Raw genomic sequence first — 22,737 nt, forward strand, 5'->3', positions numbered from 1 at the left:
GATGCCGTAGTGGTATTCTGGAGCCCGCTGTACTCTCCCTGGAGAGCTGATCCTACATATTCCTTTCCAACCCTGTGGTCAGTGATCTCAAGTTAGCAGCTGGAAATGGGCCAGATGGGAGTATTTACACCACAGAAATTGCATGCACCATTAATGGTAGCTCCCTCCATCCCTGTCCTTTAAGAACCAATTGTTATTGACCTGCACACCACTCTTCTTAAAGACAAAATCCCCATTCCATATAGATTAAATCCCTTGAATTTCCTCTCCTGTGATTTTATTTGGTTTGTGCAAATAAAGAGTAACATTATCTGAAGATGTTTTAAAGCTTCTTTGTGACAACATTAAAAAAATTCACTTTAAGAAGTGGAAAAAATAAAAGTACAGCATTTGATAGGATAAATTTACGAAAATGCTCCTTGCTTCTCTTTTTCCTGTGAATGGACATTGCTTAGTGCACTTAGTTTTAAGTAGTTTCCTCTAAAATGCCTGAACCCATTAGTTCCAATTTAGTTCCCTTCTTTAAGCCCTGAGGCAGCAAGAATACTGAGTGTAAATCCACTTTACTCACAAAACATACATTATAAATGACAAAGATATTCCAACTGTTAAGAATTTTAAATGTTAAAATTCAAGGTTTCAAATGTAGTTTCCTTGAGACACTAAAGTCCTTAAACATCCTAGGTGATGTATTTTAAAAGCTTTTCAATGGCTTAAGGGAACAGGAATATTTTGACATTTGTTGAATAGTTATCATTTAATGGAATTGAATTGCTTCACTGAATGTGTGTGTGTGTGTGTGCGTGCATGTGTGCACATGCATGTGTATATGCATCCCTGGTTCTGACTGGCAGTTTACTTTGTAAAACAGAAAAACTGATTAGAAAGCAAAAGACCCATCTCACAGGCAGCTATCACTCTTGCTCCAGTGCAGACGAAGAATGTTTCACAACTTTAAAAATCCAGAGATGGATTTTCAAGATATTTTAATCTAGGCCCAGTGATGTACAAAATTGTGCCCAGATGGAAAGATGCTTCTCAAAATTCCTGCTAATGGGCCTCTAGGTGCTAGAAAGAAGGAGTTTGTTTTAAAATTAAAGGTGCTGTTCTTCCATTTGGTATTCTTTTACACATGCATCATTATTTGCCATTCATGAGTCTTTGAATCGTTGCTTGCTGATATGATTCAAATGCAGATAAGTAACAATGAAGATATTTTCTATATAGTACTGCCACAGGTACCTGGCAGAAGAGCTGAAGCCATCCATAAATAATTTTATTCATAGGACTTTCATTACTAATTATAATTATTTTATTATCACTCTGTTTATAAATTTTTCCAGAGAATTGAGTTCCTTCATGTTTTAAGTCAGAATGCTTTTTCTGAATATACTTTCATTTCAAAGGCTGTATTGCCCTTTAATATTTACAATGGAAGAAAGTGTAAATAGTGTAATATTATTTAGCACTGCATTTATTTATATAATTATTAATCCACAAGTATCCTTGTGACCAGTTGAGAGCATTATTGTCCTCATAAATGAATATAATTATATTTAGAGAAAATTTATATACTCACTTTAATTTTTCTATCAGTATTAAACTGCTTTCTATAAATATTTGGAAACAATTCAAGGCTACCCAATGATTATTCCTCTAAAAACCTGCATATCTGGCTTGATTCTGACTCCAGAAAAAGTAGAAGAATGATGATTTAAAAAAAGCTCTAATTTGTAAATGGCTCCTAATTGCTTATCCTTCCACACTTGACCTCCTGCAGTCTGTTCTCCACACATCAGAGTAATATTTTTAATGCATAAAAAATTATCACATCACTTTTTGGCTTAAAACCCCGTTAGAGTTTCCCATTGTAATTGTAACATAAACCCTATGCTCCCAGAGCCCTGCCTTTCTTCCACCCAGCCTCTCACTTCTTTCCTCTTTATTCTCTTTGGTTTTTCAGCCACGTTGTCCTTAGTGCCTTCGCACTTGATGTTGCATTGGCTTGAAATACTATTCTCCCTTAGTTTCTCTGGGCTGGCTCTTCTGAATCAAAGTTACCTATTCAGGGAAACCCCACCTCACCACTGTAGGTAAAGCAGTTCCACCTCGTTACACTGTGTTTTATTACCCTATTTTAATATTTTACTTTCTTTACACATTTTGATATTTTCCATCTCTTCCTGATGCTAGAATGTATGTAGTCCATAAAGTGATCATTCCTTGTTCGTGATCTTATCTCTTGTATTTAAAAGGACATATCAGCCCATGCAAAGGCATGGAGGGAGGTGACAGCAGGGAAAGTTCAGGGAGTCTTAGTGGTTCAGGCTGGCTGGATTATTGGGTGTCTGTGGTGATCATCGCATCCACCTCTGAAAGAGGCTCTGAAAAGAAGCTGTCTTAAAAAGGATAAGACTGATGTAATGCTGAAACCCACCTGTGGCAGTGTTTCTCAAACACTGGTCTTAGGACCCTTTTACATTAAAAATGATCAAGAATCCCAAAGAGCTTATGTTTATAGTCATATTAACTATGAATATTTCTCATATAAGAAATTAAAACTCCAAAATTTTAAAAATATTTATGAATTCATTTAAAATGGCAAATAATAAACTCATTATATGTTAAATACCACATGCTTTTGAAAATTTTGTTTTGGAAAACCACAAAATATATATACTGAGAGAGTGGTACTGTTTTACATTTTTGTGAATCTCCTTAATGTCTGATCAACAGGAGAGACCTGCATTGTCACGTCTGCTTCTCCATATTCAATCTCTTGTGATATCTCATGTCTTTTAGCATATTAGAAAACTCCACTGTATGCTGGTGAAGGAATTAGAGTAAGAAAGGAAAATGCCATTTGAATAGTATTGTGAATATAGTTTTGACCTTGCAGATCTGATCGGATCACACTTGAGAATGGCTGACTTCTGGGTTGAAATGTAGGAAATCAGTCTCTCAGCTGCTATCCACAAGGACTCGGTTCTAGTATGTAGTTGCTTTACTGTAGGAAAAGAAGCCCTCAACATAATGAAATTTTGTTCTTAATTTTGTCAGTCTTTTGAAACTTGACATATATTTTTTTTCTATAGAAACTGGTTAAATTTCCTTATTTTCTTCCTCAGAAGAGTTCATGACATTGAATGTAATATCTGCTCTTTTAAAACAACGCTGAGGTAGTCATGCAGTGGACCACAGACACTGCAAAACAGTGTTTCTTGAGAAAACACATGGGTCTAGTGCCTGTTTAGAATGCTACTATCACAATTCCCTCTGTCTCTAACTGCCCTCCACGGTCTTTGTGTAGTAGACTTGTGCTGTGACTTTAGCCCTAAGTTTTAGGCAACATAGCAGAAGGGTTAAAAGCATTGGTTTGGGAATAGAGCAGATTCAAGTTGAAATATTTCCTCCTTCACTTACTGGCCACATAACCTGGGAAGAAAGTTACTTCTCTTTGAGTATAATTTTTTTTACAGATTGAAAGTTAAACTTTGAGCCTCAGTTTTCTCACAGGGTTGTTTTGAGAATTAAGTAGAGCAGTGAATGAAAATGTTGAGTGATTAGAATGGCCCAGTTAAAGGAGTGTAAACAAGTAGAGCTCTGGCATCAGTAGTTTTTAAAACTTCTTCAGGTGATTCTGAAGTGCAGCTCATGTTGAGAACCATGCATTAAACTATGAGATGCTTTGGGAGAATTCTATAGAGAAAGAAGCTATTGTGACCTCAGAATGTATCTACTGCAGTTATACTAGTTTTGCCTGGAAACAAACAGGACGCTTATGGGACAACAGCTATCTTGAAAGCCCCTCCACTCCATGCCCCTATACTTTTTTTTTTTTTTCAATTCATGTAAATATATACTTTGTAGGCTGATTATGTAAACCAATTAATTTTTATGGGGGGTATCGGTGATCTTCTTTTGACTATAGTTACCAAAGTCCAGGTTATAAATGATCTGGAATACATAAGCAGTATCATGATAGTTTTGTTTTAAAGCTACTTAGAAATTATTTAGCCTGCTGTTGTTGGGACTGATGACTTTCAGTGAGCAACAGATTAATAGACATGTGCTTTTGTTCGTATTACTGTTTTCTGTCTAATGGCTTGTTCATTAACTCATGACTGTGGTCTTAATTGGGGGCTGTTAATACCTAACGATGGTGTTTTTGAGTCTGGTAGTGTGATAAATCGTGTCTGTTTCTAGTCCCTGAGGCTAATAGATATTTGCTTTATAAAATTCTCATGAAGCAGCCCTAGGGAAGACAATTAAAGTCACCATCAGTCTGGGCTTTGAAGAGGCACATAGCCATGGAAATGGTGCATATTTTGGAAGGAGACTGTTTAATGTCTAATCTGCAACTTGCTAATGAAGTGACCCTGGGCAAATTATCCCAGTTTCTCGAAACCCAGTTTTCTCATCTGTAAAATGGGCAAAGCAATAATAATGCAACACAGAACTATAATGAGATAATACAAGTAAAAAATTGACATGCTCCTGAAATAACCCAGAGGTTAAGCATAGTTATTATTTCCTTGGTTCCATTATTCTTTTATATCAACTATAAGTTTTACAGTATTTCTAGGGCAGAAAGTTTCTAGGGTAGCACATACACCATCCAAGTCTAATGCTGAGGATAATGGATTGGCCATGATGATTTTTTACTTTTTAGAATGATGGTACAATTATTTTTGCATATTGAAGTGGTAGAGAAAGAGAGGAAACGGATGAAGGCAGTGGTGGAAGTCTGACTTGATAACTACTGTTAATAGAATACATGAGCTTTGACTTGAGCTCTATGTGTGTTTCATATGTTAATAATATCCTCACATGAGGCTTTGGGAGTCAGCAGGAATGGAGTTCTCAGCTTATAAAGAACAGTTATTTAGCAAGTTATCGGCTACTGTCTTTAGTGCCTATAAAACACATTTTTGGATTGTGGCTTTACAGTGCAAAGAGCTCCTTTATTTCTATTTTCAAAATATGTAAACATCCCTTACCACTTACAGGAAAACTGTTGTCTCTCCTACTTGGTACTGCTCTTTAGAGGTTTCTCCTTCTTGCTTTAGTTAAGAGCACAGGACAGGACTTGGTTTGTAACACACAGTGCAAGAAAACTGATGGGATCTGGACAATGTTAGTTTCCCAGGCTACATTTCAGGAAGACCCAGAAATAAGTAGTATGGAGGACAGAATCGCTTATTCTCAGAAAAGCTGTAAGGAGACCTCGTTATTTTCATGAAAACAAAACCTCATTCCTAGCACCTCTTATTTTCAGCAGCACCTGTATCTTCAAGTGATTCTCTGATAAAAGAAGGCGATGTCTATAGATATTGTTGCAGTTTAGTATTCTTTCACCTGCTTGTAATAGATCTCTGTCATAGTTGGAAAGGGAAGTGGAATAAAATGTGGGTAATGGCAGGGATACTCAGAGTTATATGCCTCTGGAGCCACACTTGCAGTCACTATTAACCTAAAGAACTACATGAGTCCTGTATGACTGGTAGAATTAAGTATAATGGCACATTCATATAGAGAAATTAGAAGGTTTAAAGAGCCACCAATTAAACATAGAGACCCATGTGACTAGGAGCTGTGGTGTGAACATCACTGCTTTAGAGAAATGGAAAACATCTAAGACTGGAGCATCCAAACTGAAAGAGTGCTTATATTTGTCTCAAGTAGTAGTTCTTTTTGGCGTGGAAGTCTGTTGAATGTACATACATTTGGTAGAGTGTGCTTTGATATTGGAAAGATGATCACATTTAGTGAGTAAAACCCGAGATAGCATATCCCACTCAACAATTATTGTTTATCCAAATTGGTTAATTGGGATGGTGTTTAGGCTTCAGGGTAAGCTCTCTTTTTACCAAAAGAACCACCTGTAGTTACGCATTTGTAACCGGTTTGTCAAAAGATATAACTCAATAGACAGACCAATATTTAAATGACATTTTTCCCTCTCCAAATCACATGTAACCATACTCTGTTGAATATCATTTTTCATCCTTGGACCACATGTCTGGAAGATTTCTTAGCTTACCAACAACTTTTCTGGATGTTAAGGAGTTCAGTTTGGGTAGGATGTGGTAGATGGAACAAGCAGTGCTCCTTCTGGCAACACCTAGAAAAGAAGCTAGGCTGATCGCAAAAGTCACATGTTTTAAACCACCGTTAAGCTATCAAAGCAAAAATAACTAGAGAGACCAGATTTCCAGAACAAGGAGGACATTTTAACGTTGAGCTATCAGGAGCCATGATTTTTGTCTAGTGTGTTTGCTGACTCTGAGAGTGGTCTGAGAAATAGGCCTTTTCCTAGACAGAGAGCTACTGTTGCTGCTGCTGCTTGGAGAAAGAGAAATCAGCAAAACTTTCAGCAGTTGTGTTGGATGAAGTGAGAAATGGAGACTTCAGGGGCCTCAAGTAAGTGGCCATTTTTTTTTTTTTAAAGAGACTTGGTGAATTCTGACACTATGCAGGATGCTAAAGAACCAGGTCAAAGGCTTGTAAAAAGCAGAGTGAACGTTCCTATGGTTTCACGGTGCTTAGGAAACCAGGGAAACTGACAACAGGCAAAAGATGCCCTAGAGGGAGTGCTGAGTTGACACTGAGAAACTAAAAAGCCATTTGTCACCTGGAGGCACTCACAGAGTCTCCTTGTGGCTAGAAGTCTGAATATCAAGGTTTTGCCAAACAGAAGGTGGCAGCTAGCAGGCATAGCACTCAGTAGAGATTCTGGTTTTCATGCATAGTTGAAATGACAGATTTGGAGACCAAAGGAGATTCAAACTCATGGCTGGTCTCCCTCTAAAGACTTTTGTCAGATTCTGAGGCTGTGTAATGCTAAAGAAGTATGGAGGATTGTCTTACAATCTCCACTTTTTCAGGGCTGAGAAGCAAAGGCCAGTCAGGCTGTTGGTTGAAAATCACAGAGTCATACCAGACAACACAGGTAGACTGACGGTCTTAGTTGGCTAGGGCTACCCATAAGAAATACCACAGACTGGTAGCTTACGCAAGAAAAATGTGTTTTCTCACAGCTCTGGAGTCTGGAAATCCAAGATCAAGGTGCTGGCAAGGTTGGTTTCTGCAAAGCCTCTTTCCTTGGCTTGCAGGCAGCTGCCCTCTTGCTGCCTCTTTTCATGGTCTTTCTTCTGGGCATAAGCTTTTCTAGTATCTCTTCTTCTTATAAAGACATCAGTTACATTGGATTAGCACCCTGTTCCATGGGTCTCATTTTCAATTAATCACTTCTTTAAAGGTGCTCTCTCAAATAATCACATTCTGAGCTACTTCAGAGTTAGGGCTTCAGTATATGAAGGTTGGAGAAGCACATTTCAGCCAATGACACTGAATTGTACCAACAATTCCAGCCCAGCTCTGTCCCAGATCAATCTCTGACTTGATTGAAGAGGGAATCCCTACCCCTCACTCCACCTGCCATTTGCCTCGCATAAAAAGGGGCCGCCTGTCTGCTGGAAGATGTCATCTGGAGCTTTTACAGTTGCTTGACATTAAAAAAAAATCTTCATAACTGGAATAATAAACATCATTTCTTATTTCAGGCATGTTTAGGTGCAATGAAGATCTACTGTTCTCATTACAACCCATTTCACCCATGACCATTCTTCCAAACCAGAGCTTCTCAAACATTAATGTACATATGAATAAATTGGGAACCTTACCAAAATGAACACTATAATTCACATGTCTGGGGTAAGCCTGAGATCCTGCATTTCTAATAGACTTCTAGGGGATGGTCTGGAGACCATCCTCTTGATCAGCTGTTGACTAGCAGGTGATGAGTATGCACACTAAAGTTTAAGGAACCTTTTCTAAAAATTTCTAAGAGCCTTTCAGCTCTGAGATTCCATTAAATTTGTTTGTGTGTCCTTCTCAAAGGGAACCGTATTTGATGGCTTGAACATGGCACAATATGTTTTTAAGACTCCTCACAGAACTTAGAGCTAGTTTGTGAGGCTCATTCTTGCCAAAAAGTAATCTCATCTATTTTACAGCAATAGTTATTAACTTTACCTTTGGCTGCACATTAGAATCAAGTGGAGAGTTTGCCTTGAAAATACTGATGCTTGGGTCCTGCCCTTGGACATGGTGATTTAATTATTCAGGGGTGTGACCTGTGAATTGGCATTGAAAAGAAACACAAAACCAAAAACATATTACAGGCAATTCTACTGTGTTGTCAAGGTTAATAACAACTGTTTTAGGATAGCACATTAAAAAATTTTTACTCAAATAGTAGTGGGCTTGCTTTGGCCCACTCACCTTATTTACAAACCATGTTTCTGGTAAAACTCAGCAAATTGTAGTAATAGCCCACTTTCAAAAGAATTAATATTTACCCATTGTTGATATTTGAAGAAATATTTTTGGAATTTTTTTCAATCCTTTGAAACTGGGTAGTTGTCTCTCCTTGTAGACTAGAAATGTGATTCCATTTTGCCGGAGTCCTCTCCAGTTCCTATTGTCTCAAACACCCAGCCCACTCCTTTCATTAATTTAACCTACCTGGAGCCTTTGGGCATGTGAGTTTTTAACACTACCTTTATAATACTGATCTGTAAATAGTAAGCTAGAAATTCCAAATGTTGAAGAAATGTTAAATATACTTCCCAGGAATATTTTAGATAAAATTTTCATATCATATAGATGGGCTACCTTTTCTTTTTTTTTTTTTTTCAGTTAACTGAGAGATTCCTTCCATATCTAAGATTCTATGGTCTAAATCATTTAGGTTTGTACATGCATCATTTTCTCCATGCAAAATAAAAATCAAACAACTGGAAAACCATTATCTAAGACTAGCTGATTTTTGAAAACTGAAGATTCTTAGCAATTATTATTAGATGCCTGACTCCTATTGTTACTGTGTATGGATAAAATATACCTTGGTTTCTTAGTCTCTTACTCTCTGAGATTGCCAGTGCTTATACTAGTGGCTGAAATCAAAATATGTACTTGATACATGTTTGCTGGCCTTAAAATAGTAAATGAAGATTTAGTGTTAGCTACTTTGCTTTATTTCCTCATAACCATACACTAAATAAATCCAAAATTTTATTAGAACAAATCTGGAGGCATTACCTTATCCAACTTCAAACTATGCTATAAGGCTATAGCCACAAAAACAGCATGGTACTGGTATAAAAATAGGCACATAGACCCATGGAACAGAATAGAGAACTCAGAAACAAAGTCAAATACTTACAGCCACCTGATCTTCAACAAAGCAAGCAAAAGTAGGGAAACAAACAGTTGGGAAAGAACACTGTATTCAGCAAACAGTGCTGGGACAGTTGGCAAGCCATGTGTAAAAGAATGAAACGGATCCTCATCTCTGATCTCATACAAAAATCCATTCAAGATGGATCAAATACTGAAATCTAAGACATGAAATCATAAAAATTATGCAAGATAACATCAGAAAAACCCTTCTAGATATGAACTTAGGCAAAGAATTCATGACCAAGAACCCAAAAGCAAATGCAACAAAAACAAAGATAAATAGATGGGATTTAATTAAACCAAAAAGCTTCTTCACAGCAAAAGAAATAAGCAGAGTAAACAGAAAACTTACAGAGTAGGAGAAAATCTTTGAAAACTATGACAAAAGGATAATATCAAGACTCTACAAGGAACTAAAACAAAGCAGCAAGAAAAAAACAATTTCATCAAAAAGTGGGTTAAGGACATGAATAGACAATTCTTAAAAACCATACATAAATGAACAACAAGCATGTGAAAAAATGTTCAACATCACAATCAGGAAAATGCAAATCAAAACTACAATTTGATATCACCTTACTCCTGCAAGAATGGCCATAATTAAAAAAACAAGAAGATAAAAAATAGATGTTGGTGTGGATGTGGTCAAAAGGGAACACTTTCAGACTGCTGTTGGGAATGTAAACTAGTACAACCACTATGGAAAACAGTGCAGAGACTTCTTAACAAACTAAAAGTAGATCTACCATTTGATCCAGCAGTCCCACTACTGGGCATCTACCCAGAGAAAAGTCATATGAAAGAGACACTTGCACATGCATGTTTATAGCAGCACAGTTTGCAATTGCAAAAATATGGAACCAGCCCAAATGCCCATCAATCAATGAGTAGATAAAGAAAATGTGGTATATATAGACCATGGAATACTACTCAGCCATAAAAAGAAATGAAATATTGGCATTCACAGCAACCTGGATGGAGGTGCAGACCATTATTCTAAGTGAAGTAACTCAGGAATGGAAAAGCAAACATCATATGCTCTCACTTATAAATGGGAGCAAATCTATGAGGATACAAAGGCATAAGAATAATGCAATAGATTTTGAGGACTTGGGGAAGGGTGGGAGTGGGGTGAGGGATTAAAGGCTACACCTTGGGTACAGCATACACTGCTTGGGTGGTGGGTGCACCAAAATCTCAGAAATCATCACTAAAGAAATTATGCATGTAATCAAACACTACGTGTTCCCTCAAAACCTAATAATAGTTTTTTAAAGGAAGGTCTAACAGATGCTGGAGAGGATATGGAGAAATAGGAACACTTTTACACTGTTGGTTGGAGTATAAATTAGTTCAACCATTGTGTAAGACAGTGTGGCGATTACTCAAGGACTTAGAAATAGAACATTTGATCCAGCAATCCCATTACTGGGTATATATCCAAAGGATTATAAATCATTCTATTATAAAGACACATGTACACGTATGTTCATTGTGGTACTGTTTACAATAGCAAAGACCTGGAACCAACCCAAATGCCCATTGATGATAGACTGGACAAGGAACATGTGGCACATATACACCATGGAATACTATGCAGCCATAAAAAACGATGAATTCATGTCCTTTTCAGGGACATGGATGAATCTGGAAACCATCATTCTCAGCAAACTGACACAAGAACAGAAAAACACCACATGTTCTCACTCATAGGCTGGTGTTGAACAATGATAACACATGGACACAGGGAGGGGAGCATCACGCCCTGGGGCCTGTTGTGGGGGAATTGAGGAGGGACAGTGGAGGGTAGGGAGGTTGGGGAGAGATAACATCGGGAGAAATGCCAGATGTAGGTGATGGGGGGATGTTGGCAGCAAACCACATTGCCATGTATGTACCTATGCAACAATCCTGCATGTTCTGCACATGTATCCCAGAACCTAAAGTGCAATTACACACACACACACACACACACACACACACACACACACACAAAATAGTTTTTTAAAGGAAGGTTTGTGGCTGTCAAAACAAATGTAAACACCCACATTTTAGTGTCTTAGCACAATGGATGTTTATTTCTTGATTATTGTGGTAGATGGAATTCTAAGATGGTTCCCAAAATTACCATTCCATGGTGTATATCACTGTATAATCTTCAATGTTGTGATATGATAGCATCTACTCTCATGATTAGGTCGTATTATATAGCCCAGGTGAAAGAGAGATCATCTGAGGAGAGCTTGACCTAATCATATAATCCTTTAAAAGAGAGTGAGTTCTTTCTAAAAGCAGAAGTTTGTGAAAGATTTGATGCTGAGGAGATTCTCCGTTGCTGCATTTGAAGGAGGAGGGAGCATGGCAAGGGCTGCTGGTGTGTGGTCCCAGGAGTTTAGAGCAGCCTCCTGTGAACAGCCATTAGGAAAATGAGGACCACAGTTCAAGAGTTGCAGGAAACTAAATTCTGAGAACAGCCTGAGGGAGCTTTGAAGCACATCTTTCTCCAGTGAAGCCTCTAAATGAGGACACAGCCAGCTGACATCTTGATTTTATCCTTGTGAGACTTGAGTGAAGAATCCAGCCATATCGTGCCTGGACTTCTAACCTACAGAACTGTGAACAAATACATGGATGTTGTTTTTAAGCAGCTAAGTTTGTGGTAATTTGTTATACACCAGCAGAAAACTAACACAATCATTTAACAGTCTACTACCAGTAGTGATGGTTGGCTGATGGCTTTCTTTCATGTAGTAATTTTGGGACTCAGGTGCAGCTCAACCACCACGTAAAGATGGGACTCCTCTGTATGGTCACTGGAAGAAGAATGACAGTGGAGAGGGTGTACTATATTTAACTTTTGCAAAATCCGGCTTGGATACAGCAAACATCACTTGCATGTACATTTCATTGGTGAGAACTAGTTACATGGCTGCACCTGGGAGCAAGGGTTCCTAGGATATGGAATCCTGGTTGAGCAGCTTCCTTCCAGAAAATTGATACTGTGAAGAGGGGCAGAATATTTCTGTCATAGTCAAATTTTAATGTTTGGCTGTTTTTGTTTTGTTTTGTTTTTTTGTTTGTTTTTGAGACAGAATCTCATTCTGTTACCCAGGCTGGAGTGCAGTGGCAGGATCTCGGCTTACTGCAACCTCTGCCTCCCGGGTTCAGGCGATTCTTCTGCGTCAGCCTTCTGAGTAGCTGGAACTACAGGCACATGCCACCATGCCTGGCTAATTTTTGTATTTTTTAGTAGAGATGGGGTTTCACCACGTTGACCAGACTGGTCTCAATCTCCTGACCTCATGATCCACCCACCTCGGCCTTCCAAAGTACTGGGATTACAGGAGTGAGCTTCCGTGCCCGGCCTTAATGTTTGATTATTAAGATACTTATGTGTCTCCTCCCAAGTAGAACAAGTAAATGTGATGATATATTCTAATTTGAGATACATAGAAAATTAGAATAACTTTTTATTTTTTAAGAAATGAGACACATTCATTATCAGTGACATTTCCGGATGTGACAGTTTTCTAGAAGAGGATCTGGGCTCTCTCTCTGCCCAGAGGTATTCCTCCACTATAGCCAATGTCTTTCCCTCTCCCTGCCAGCTGAAACTGTCCAGAGGGAGGATGCTTCTTCCTCACCTACCAATGAGCAGATACACTTGCACCAGGTCCAGGTTCTGCCAGCCTAGTGTGCAGACTTAGGACGGCATGACCTTCTCTTTCTCTGGATCTGGATCTCCAGCAGACTCCTAGCGTTTCAGGCAGCCCTACTGCCTGATTTTCAACTACTCACCAACAAAAAATGGAGCAGTCCTTACCCTCCTCCCACCCTCAGGGCAGCAGTGCCCATACTCATTGTAACAAGGTTAACTAGTCTGAGGAGTTTCTCTTGCATGAATTTGAGCATTAAATTCCTATGTTCAACTGCTGCATTGGTAGCCAAAGCAGCCGCTTGCTTGGGAACAATTCAGATTTGTGAAGTACTCTCTAGAAATTCCATGAAAGAGTGAGAATAACCCCCTATATGCTACCTGGTTTTGTTTTGTTTTGAAGATAATTTTAGTTTAATTTTTGAACTCCTGGGATTGATAGAGAAGGAAATTTGTTTTAGATGAACCTTAAGAAATATTCAAGATGGAATAGGTAACATGATTTTCAACATAAGCACTACCATTGATTAGTCTGCCTTGCTTTATTTAACATCATAAAAGTCTAGACAAAAGGAAGCTGTAAGAATGTTTCAAATTTGTAGTCAGGAAGACATTCTTATGTTCCAGGAAGGGACAGGGAGGGGAATAGTGAAGAAAAATAGAAAGAAGAACTGCTGATAAGACCAAAAAAGGGAAAATGAATTCCTAAGGAAAGCTTGCAATTCTCAGGAGGCATGACATTGTCAGTGAACTGGAATATTCCAAATGCTACAGTGACAGGCTTTGCTTGATCCCTTTCTCACCAAGAGGTCTCATCTAAATCTGTCCAGGGCTCAGTATTTTTCAGTGACATATTCTTCCCTCTCTCCTTTCCTCTCTGTCTCGTGATCCTCCTCCCTTCCTTTCTCTGCCTTCCCTTCCTTCTTTCTTTTCTCCTTTCTTTCCTCCCCTCTTTCCTCTTCATTTTCTCTCTTCCCTGCTTCCTTTCTTTCTCACACACTTTCTTCTCTCTCTGGGTCAGATACCGTTTGCAGTGCTGAAAAGGAGAGAATACAACCACCTCTAAGATCTATTATTCACCCCATGTTAAATAACTGACACAAAGGCTGAAAGGCAACTGGCATGAAGAGATTCGGTAACTTTCCCAAGGTGGCTCGGGAAGAGTTGGGATGTGTCAAGGGCTCTGATCATGCCGCTCCACTATTCAATGCCTTCCCTGATTTCCTATTGCCTGGAATAATTCAGTGGGATAAAACTCCACATCTATAATATGGCAAATGGCCCTCTACAGTAAATGGCCCCAACCAATTCCCTAAATATATGTAACTCCAGCCATTTCCTGCAGGGCCTCAATAGCATCAACAGAATACTTACTATTTCCTGAACACAACTGAGCTCTGGTGTTTTGTTTGTTCATTTTTGTTTTTGTTTTTGCCTCTTGGTGATTATATGGATTGGAAGAGTTAGAGGAAAAAATGCCCTTTAGCTTAAGAAGGTGTGAGTTATCTGCAAATTAATTAATTTCAAGAGTAGAAAAATCCTCAGAATTATTTCTTAATATCAAAAGGTATGCAGGTTTCTCTTTGAAATGCTTTGTAGATTTAAAGAGGCAATTGTACAAAGTCTCCTATTTTTCATACAGGACAAATTCTTTGTGTCAGCCAACCTCCAGTGGAGGGACAACCGGGACAACCAGGACAGCACCATCTCTCTGGATAAAGAGCATTGGAATACTCAGTTTTGTTGATTTATATATCTCTTCATATATATATATGTTTCATCGTTAATTTTTATAGTAGCCAATTTTGACAGTTTCTGCAACACGATCCATTAAACTCCTACATTTTATTTTATAAGTAGAATACATATTTCTTATAATTATCAATAAACTACAGAAGGAAAACAAGATTCTTATCTTCTTTTATATATATATTATACATATATATTTTATATTCTTTATCCCATTACTGATATTTCTTCTACTTCTGCCAACATAATATTTAAAGTTGATCACAAGCATGTAATCTGCCTTGAAGCTGCCAATTGTCTTCTGTTTTCATGTAAATTCGCTCATCTAGGCTGAGCCTGATAAGATCCAGGGGCTACTCTGTGGTTTTGGCAGTTTACTACTGGCCCACATAATCTGCCATGTTTCAAATCTTGCACCCTGCCCCCTGAATTCTTACAACTCTATGACATATGCTTATTACATAAAACTTTGCTTGTTTTATTATATCCTTCCTTGCCTAAAACTCCTACTCATCCTTCAAAACCCAGACCACCTCTTTTGGGAAACCTCTCCTGAAACTCACAGGATGAAATAGTTATTCTTCAGTCTAAATGCCCACAGGAAAATGCCCATATTTCCATTATAGCACTTATTGCATTGTACTAACTTATTCACACATGTCCCACTCACTAGACTCTGAAGTCTCAACAAGAAACACTGGGGCGTTATTCACTGGCAAATCCAGTGCTTGCTAATCTAGCTTGTGTTCACTGTAATGAAGGGAATATTTTATATAAGAAAAGCATCACTGATATACCTATGTACCATAACATCAGTAATGGGATAAAGAATATAATATATATACACATACATATATAAGAAGATAAGAATCTTTTTCTTCTGTAGTTTATTGATAATTATAAGAAATATATATTTTACTTATAAAATTATTAAAATGTAGGAGTTTAATGGACCCTGTTGCAGGAACTGTCAAAAATTTTCTACCTTTATCCAACATTAAATCACACAGTTTTATATTGAAATGTATGACCCAAATCAAATACTTGATAAAACTCTATGTATGTTGACCCTCTTAGCAATTTCTGACTTTTTCTGTTTTTATTTGTCAATTCAAGTGTGTATCTTTGGAAAATGTTATTTGGCTGTCAATTTTTTAAACAATGTATATGTGTACACATATGTGCATTATATGGTGCATGTCATATGAATATTCATTATATGTATAGTGCTTTATACTATATACATGTGTATGTAGTATAATAAACTATATGTATACACACAGAGATAGAGGGAAAAACCATATTTGTAAATACTATATATATAATACACACACACCATTGTCCACCACAGCTCACTATTTATAATATATAGTTTCCTCATCCTTTGAGCCAGCTGATGACTTTCAGATAATGAGACTGAATGGTACATCTGGGCCAAAAAAAATGTTAATGCAGCTACCGAACTGCAAATGCTCTTAGCCAGTGAGTGCCCTGTCATGCAGTCCTGAGTTGAGGAGTTGAGAGTGTTCTACAAATTGTGTTTACTCCATTGTGGTATCTCAATCATTTATTTATGCTTGAGTGAACAATTTTGAGTTATAATGACTGACAAATCATGCAAGCGACGGTGCTGGATCTGTCATAAAGAAAAAAATGTATTAAGCTAGAAGTTCAGACATACATTTTATTATAGCTTGCAGCTTTTTTCAAGGAATTAACAACTGTGTTAAAGATTAGCAGGCCATGAGGAGCTGATTCAAGTCATTTGACATTATTAGGGGTATTAGAAGCATCCCTTCAAACTGGGAGGATTGACCTCGTATGGTCAGGTATGTCAAGACTTAAGGGATTTCAAGACAAGTATGATTAAAGGGATTTGGTTAAAATATTACCCTAAAATGTTGATCCTTTAAGTGATTTAGGATGTTGCTCCCTGATTCTTCCCCTCCAATTTCCCTTTTCTCCAAGTAAATAGGATGTGCCTGTATATTGCTTTGTATTCATTTAACTTGTTTAATTCATCTTTATTTCAAATTAAGATAAGTTTTTTTATATATACTAGATATAAGTTTTTTACATATGCTAGGTATATGTACTAGATAAAAGTTTTTTGGCTTTTCTCACTTTCACTATCTTTTTTTGAAGTGAGAAAGGTAATCATGATTTTTTTTTTTCATTCGAAATGTGTTTTCTTAAGAGAGCCATCGAGTCAGTAGCTGTATATTAGAAGCAGAATATCTGGGGGCAGGGGGAGCACCAAGGGTTTGAAAGGGTCCTCAGTGATTCTAATGTACAGCCAGGACGGAAAATCGCCACTCAGGAGAAGATGTGTGTCTCTTCATTATATAAAGAGTTAGTGTTTCAGCTAGAACACTCTTTTGGAAAGCTTGCTCAGATGACTGGTCGTCTTACATAATCCCCTCTCCCACAATTGAGAATTGCTGTTCCTGTAAATTCAGATGATGGTATCTGTTCAGGATTCTAAAGTGGGAAAGATACCCTATAAGAAATGTGAGTGTGGGCACTTACTCAGAGAATAATTTTTAATTAAAAATATCACATTGACATATAACTGTACATACTTATGAAGTACATAGTGACATTGCAATACATATAATGTATTGTGATCAGATCACAGTAATTAGCATAACCATAATTTCAAACATTTATCATTTCTTCGTGCTGGGAACATTCATTGTGCATGCGTGGAATTGCTTTCTTTATACCGGCTCTTTCCTTTCCCTTGAATGTTGAATGAAGATTGCCTTTTTAGGAGATTAAAGAGATCTGCCTAAATCCCATATATCTCTGTATTAAAGAGGAGATGGGATGAGGATCTAGGCAGCTCTGTCCACTTGGAAAATCAGGAAGTTCAGGAACTGTAACAGCACAGCTTCATTGTGCTGCCGTGGGTGTTGTACACAGGTGACTTCATTAATGATTAACCACAGAGTCTGAATTGACTCGAGATGAAGGAAATTGAAACCCAGCATCTGTGTGAGGCTTCTGCTCTAGTTTCCACTCCAGAGTCTTATAGAAAATGTTTTTCTCCACAGGTTCGAACCAGTGTCCTACCAGAACATAAGGATCCCCCGCCAGAAGTTGGGGTAAGTGTTTCTTATGTTTCCAAAAAGGACACACATCACTTCTAAATTAATCATTTGGATTTTCTATGGCCTCAAGCCCAGAAACTGACAATAAAATGGAATTACATTAACAGGGTGTGGCTACTCGAGGAGGCACTGTCACATATTTGCTGAATTGCATGAAATTCTTTTTTTTTTTTTTTGTTTCCTGAAAATCATCCTCAAGTGAATTCATATTTAGTTCAGCTGGCTAGAGATGAATCTAGACTTTGCCCTGCAGGTAGTTGAACTGTAATTCAGAGCCAACATTCCTGGACCAACAGGAGGCTAGGGAAATTACAGATGTGATCTCCACCGCTTCAGCAAGGAGGAAGAGAACCAGCCATAGGATTGTGATATTTTCTGTTTCCTGCCACTTAAACACTTTAATGAAGGTCAAAAGAGAGGCAGCCACCACTGTTCAGCCCAGTGTTGGAAAATCCTGCTGAGGTTTTCTTGTTGCACTGAACTGTTGCCTCTCCAGCATTCAGAAGTTAGAAGAGCAAGAGGGTACTGGGTGCTTTCTGCTTAGACAAGGCTAGAATAGGCACTGGCAGCTCCTAAAAGATAAAGCCCCACAGGCTGAATCCCTGAGATCTGTGTGTTCAGAGAGGAGGAAAAAAGCATAGAAGTAAATTAGGTCTGAGAAGCTCTGGGGCTGAGCCAACTGGAAGAGCTATTTGAAATACCCTGAAATCCTACAGGCACTTGACAACCTTCTTCTGGTCAGTGTGTAGAGCGCTGTACTAGGTATTTGTTTTCTCATTGAACACAGACACTTGTTCAAACCTGCTGCCAAGGAAGCACTCCAAAAATATGCACCAAAGTTTGACTCAACTGAGTAGAATGTTGGTTATCTCTGCAGCTGTTAGTGAAGAAGGAGAGGGAAAAGGGCAGTGTCTTTCTCTCTCTCGTGCCTAACCCAAGCCTCTCATCTCTTCCTGGGTACGAGTGAAGTAACTGCTTTAACTTGAGGGAATCCTTGCACTTTTTCTGCCTGTCCCTTCAACCTCTTGTGCTACTCACTTCCACCACCAATCTCTGTGCTGACGGCACAAACCTTCATTTAGTTCCTCCAGTGGGTTCGGAAAGTTCTTCCCAGCCTCAGGCCTCCACACATCAGGCACATGTCCCTCTGTTAGCCTGGGCTGCTGCACCCCACGGGGGTGGGGTTGAGGGCTCCCTTCCACAGCTCAGGGCCCAGCTCACGTGCTTCCACTACTACCACCCTGGGACCCTTCTTCCAACTAGACCCTCCGTCCTTAATGCACGCTCTCATCCCACCTGTGACACTGCTTCATAAAATGTGAGATGGTTTAAGCAACTATTAATATGGTTAATACATGATTTTATCAAGGTGTTCCATTTATTTATCAAGGTTCAAGGAAGCTTAGCTGGTTTAATTTTTTCTCCTGTCATCTCTGCCCACCCCGACCCTACTCCACCCCTGCTCTTGTGTTGAATCGCCCTTGCTTGAAGCTTTAATGATATTTTGGACCAATCATGTAGAAGTCTTCCGATTTTTTCTCTCACTCAGGTTCTTGGGAATACATCTTAGTTATTTTAAACCTTGAATCTCTCTTCTCATTTTATTTTCTTCTACTTCCTCCCACCATTTTCCACTACAGGCTAGGCTTTCTGTACCTCTAGCAGTGAGCAGTGGGGAGGAAGCCTAATGTGAGTCCCACACGTGTCCTGCCCTTTCTTCTTTTCATTCCTCAGCTGTGATAGCCAAGCGGAAGGAGTGGAAAGACAAAAGTTTATTCTTGGTTTGGCCCTGGTGAGGATGAGATTTCCTTACTGCTAAACTTGATGTTTCTCAGGCAATGGCTGCCTGTTAGAGTCCTCTGTGGCAGATATTGAAATGCTGGCTCTCCTGATGGGCACAGGTGTAGATATTCCTGGGGACCTTGTCTGGTTCTCCCCATAGCATAATTCCCTACCATGGGGGACCTGGCTATGGGGCAACCTCCTCCACTGCCCACCCTCACTCCACACCCTCTTGTTGTGAGATCTACTATGCAAACACATGGCTCCAGGTCAGCCACTTGCTGTGCTGTCCAAATACTTGAAACTCACATGTATTTGCTGTCCCACATAGAAGATATACAGGCTGTTCCATTGTGTGTTTACTCTCTTGGCTCAGCCATCTCTCTGCTTATCCTTTCTACAAGCCCCAGCAGCATCAGGTACTGGATCATAGTCAATCATTCTCAAAGGAGAGACAATCAATCAGTCCTCAGTGGAGGTAAACGTGGTTTAGACACTCTAGGCTTTATGAGTGATTTTTGGTACCAGACCCTCTTAACTTTAGCTTTGAGGATAAAGGTATTTTCCTGGGGGATGATTAAGAGAGAAATTAGCCACATCTCCAAAATCAGACACCTTTCTAAATGCTGACCTCTTCTCTCTTCTAGCCCTACCTTTATACTGACTGGCTGTATTATAGCTACTTATAGACCAGTATCTTTACACTGGCTCCTCATCAAGCATTTTAACAAGGTTGCTGGCCTCAAACACTGAAGGTTCTGTGAGCATACAATGGGGTACATTTATTACATTATGTCCTCATATTTGACAAAACTCAGCTATGTTTCCTGAACTAAAAGAGAAATCTCAACTGGTATCCTGTGACATTCCTATTTTAGCAATTAGCAAGGCATCCTAAGGCAAGTAAGCTGGCAAATTGTGGCTTGAAAGTAATTAATAGGTTTGCTTTCCTTATCTCATAAAAGTCTTGGGAAAATTGTCCAGGGCTTCAGCTACTCAAAAATGACTTCAAGTAATGACTCTATGCATCTTCCTGCTCCCTCTTCCTTAGAGAAGTGCACAGTCTGGCCATGGTATCCCAGGTATCCCATTCTGGGTTGAGTGAAGAATGAAGGGCGAAAAACTCAGCTGGCCTGTTCTTTTAATTCTGGAAAACAATAACTTCTTGGGAAATTTCATTTTGTATACTGTCACTTACGTAGTATTGGGAAGACCGAGGTCCTTAGCTAGAAGAGAATCTGGGTACAATTCTCATTTAAACAAAATTAAGGTGCTATTAGTGAAGAATGGGTAGGAAGGATGTTAGGTAGGTAATTAGTTATGCCTCCACACTCCTGCTCGATGTACTCCATGACGGCAAAATCTTTCTAATACTCCTGGCTTTGTGTTTGGAAGCTAGTAAATATATGATGTATGTATTGAATAAATCAAAGAGCATACCATGATTTTATTTTGCCAACCATTTTATGTATTTTTAGAATCACCAGAAATAAATGGGTGGGCGATTCTAGAAATGACTGCAATAAAATAGTAAAAATCTAACACCTTTTGTGACCCATCAGAACTCAAAATGGCAAGTATGACTTCAGAACTAAGTTTTGAGCATAACAGGAATAAGTTTAACAAAGAACAAGTCAGCACGCCTTGGCTTCCTAACACTCTCAGATTACATGTTATTTTAGAGAGAGACGTTAACATACGTTGACTACCTATGAAGTACCACCTGTTAATATATATCCCATCAGCAAATCCTGAAAATATTTCCTTGGATGCTGCAGACCAGGTCTGAGAGTTTAAGCTCTTGGCCAAGGACATAGAGCCAGTAATGGCCCTGTCATTACAACATACAAAGGCTCTGCTCTTCAAGTACTCTAATTTTTTTAAAAAGCGCTTAGATTTTTTATTGCAAATCTTTCAAATATATTAGGTGTGTTTCTTTGCATTCTCAAACAGAATTTACTGGATGTACTCAGATATTTTCTTGATGACTTAGTCAAACAAATACTAATATGTGCTCTTAGATCTTTTGAGGTATATTCACAAGTAAAGATAAAATTCTATAATAAATGCCTTTACCTTAAAATGCTTTTAAATATTTCCTTTGGGCTATTCATCAACTTTTAGTAGATTTCTTCCCAATTATTTTTTCTTTCTGATGTATTTTTTCAATGTTAATAGTTCATTTAGTCTTTTTCTCTTCCTGTGGGGTAGGAAATAATGTAACCATATCTGTTATGGTTGACAGTTAAAAAAAAAAGTACTTGGGCTATGAAAATATGAAAAGGCCTGCCTATAAGTTATGTGTAACAGATGTTGTGTATCAGCCTTACGATACCAACTTCAGCTTTTCAAAGACCTTTTAAAATTTACACCATGGTTTCTATATATAGTTTTACGAGGATAGGTTAAAATATTATTGATATATTCATTTAACCTCTAAACCAGCACTGTTCAATGGATATAATGTGTGTCAGAAAATGCATGCCAAATATGTAATTTTAAATTTTCTAGCAGCTGTGTTTTTAAAAAGTAAAAAGAAACAGGATGAATTAAATTTTAATATATTTCATTTAACCCAATATATGCAAAATATTATTCCAAAGTGTAATCAGTACAAAAAATTACATATTCATGTTCCTTTTTTCATACTAAGTATTCTAAATTCAGTGTGTATTTTATACTTAGGGTACATCTCAACTTGGAGTAGCCACATTTTATATGCTAAAGCTAGTGGCTACCCATTGGGTAGCACAGCTCTGGACAGTAGTTGAATAAATTTGAGGAGGTCCATGCAAATTGTAATATAAAGAAAACCTGTGCTTTGAATAAAGGTTTTGTCAGAAGAACATGAGTGATGGAGGTACGGCCAGCTGTGGCCACATCTCTGACCCCCTTAAATGTGACTGGGGAGCCTCTGAGGACTGCTGCATGGAAGAGTCAAATCCTAGTGAGCAGTCTTGATATCTGTGACTTGCCTAGAGTGGCTGCAGGTATTGGTGGGATACACTGTTCATGTGGACACTCCCTGGGATTCTGACAGATGCCCCACCTTTTTTCCACCCTGTTTGATATTACTCTCCAGCCAGGTGAGAGTGATTGAAATCATGCAGCAAGCAATTTAATCATCATCTGCTTTGGGGTTCTTGGACCAGAATAACTGTGAGGGTTGTGTTGTCATGAGCAGGCAAGAAA

At 38.4% G+C, this 22,737-nt stretch overlaps 1 protein-coding gene across 5 annotated transcripts in view; it reads left to right on the forward strand.

Moving 5' to 3' along the window:
* The window catches only part of INPP4B (inositol polyphosphate-4-phosphatase type II B), an 851,576-nt gene that overhangs the window by 526,365 nt on the left and 302,474 nt on the right, over window positions 1-22,737 (forward strand). For all 5 annotated transcript variants that reach the window (XM_064383845.1, XM_064383847.1, XM_021666733.2 and 2 more), the window contains one exon: window positions 17,707-17,757. In XM_064383845.1, coding sequence (XP_064239915.1) covers window positions 17,707-17,757 — 51 coding nt within the window. The remainder of the gene's footprint in view (window positions 1-17,706; window positions 17,758-22,737) is intronic.

This window comes from Aotus nancymaae, unplaced genomic scaffold, assembly GCF_030222135.1.
Source record: "Aotus nancymaae isolate 86718 unplaced genomic scaffold, 86718_ANA_hifiasm-v0.15.2.pri h1tg000033l, whole genome shotgun sequence".
NCBI lineage: Eukaryota > Metazoa > Chordata > Mammalia > Primates > Aotidae > Aotus > Aotus nancymaae.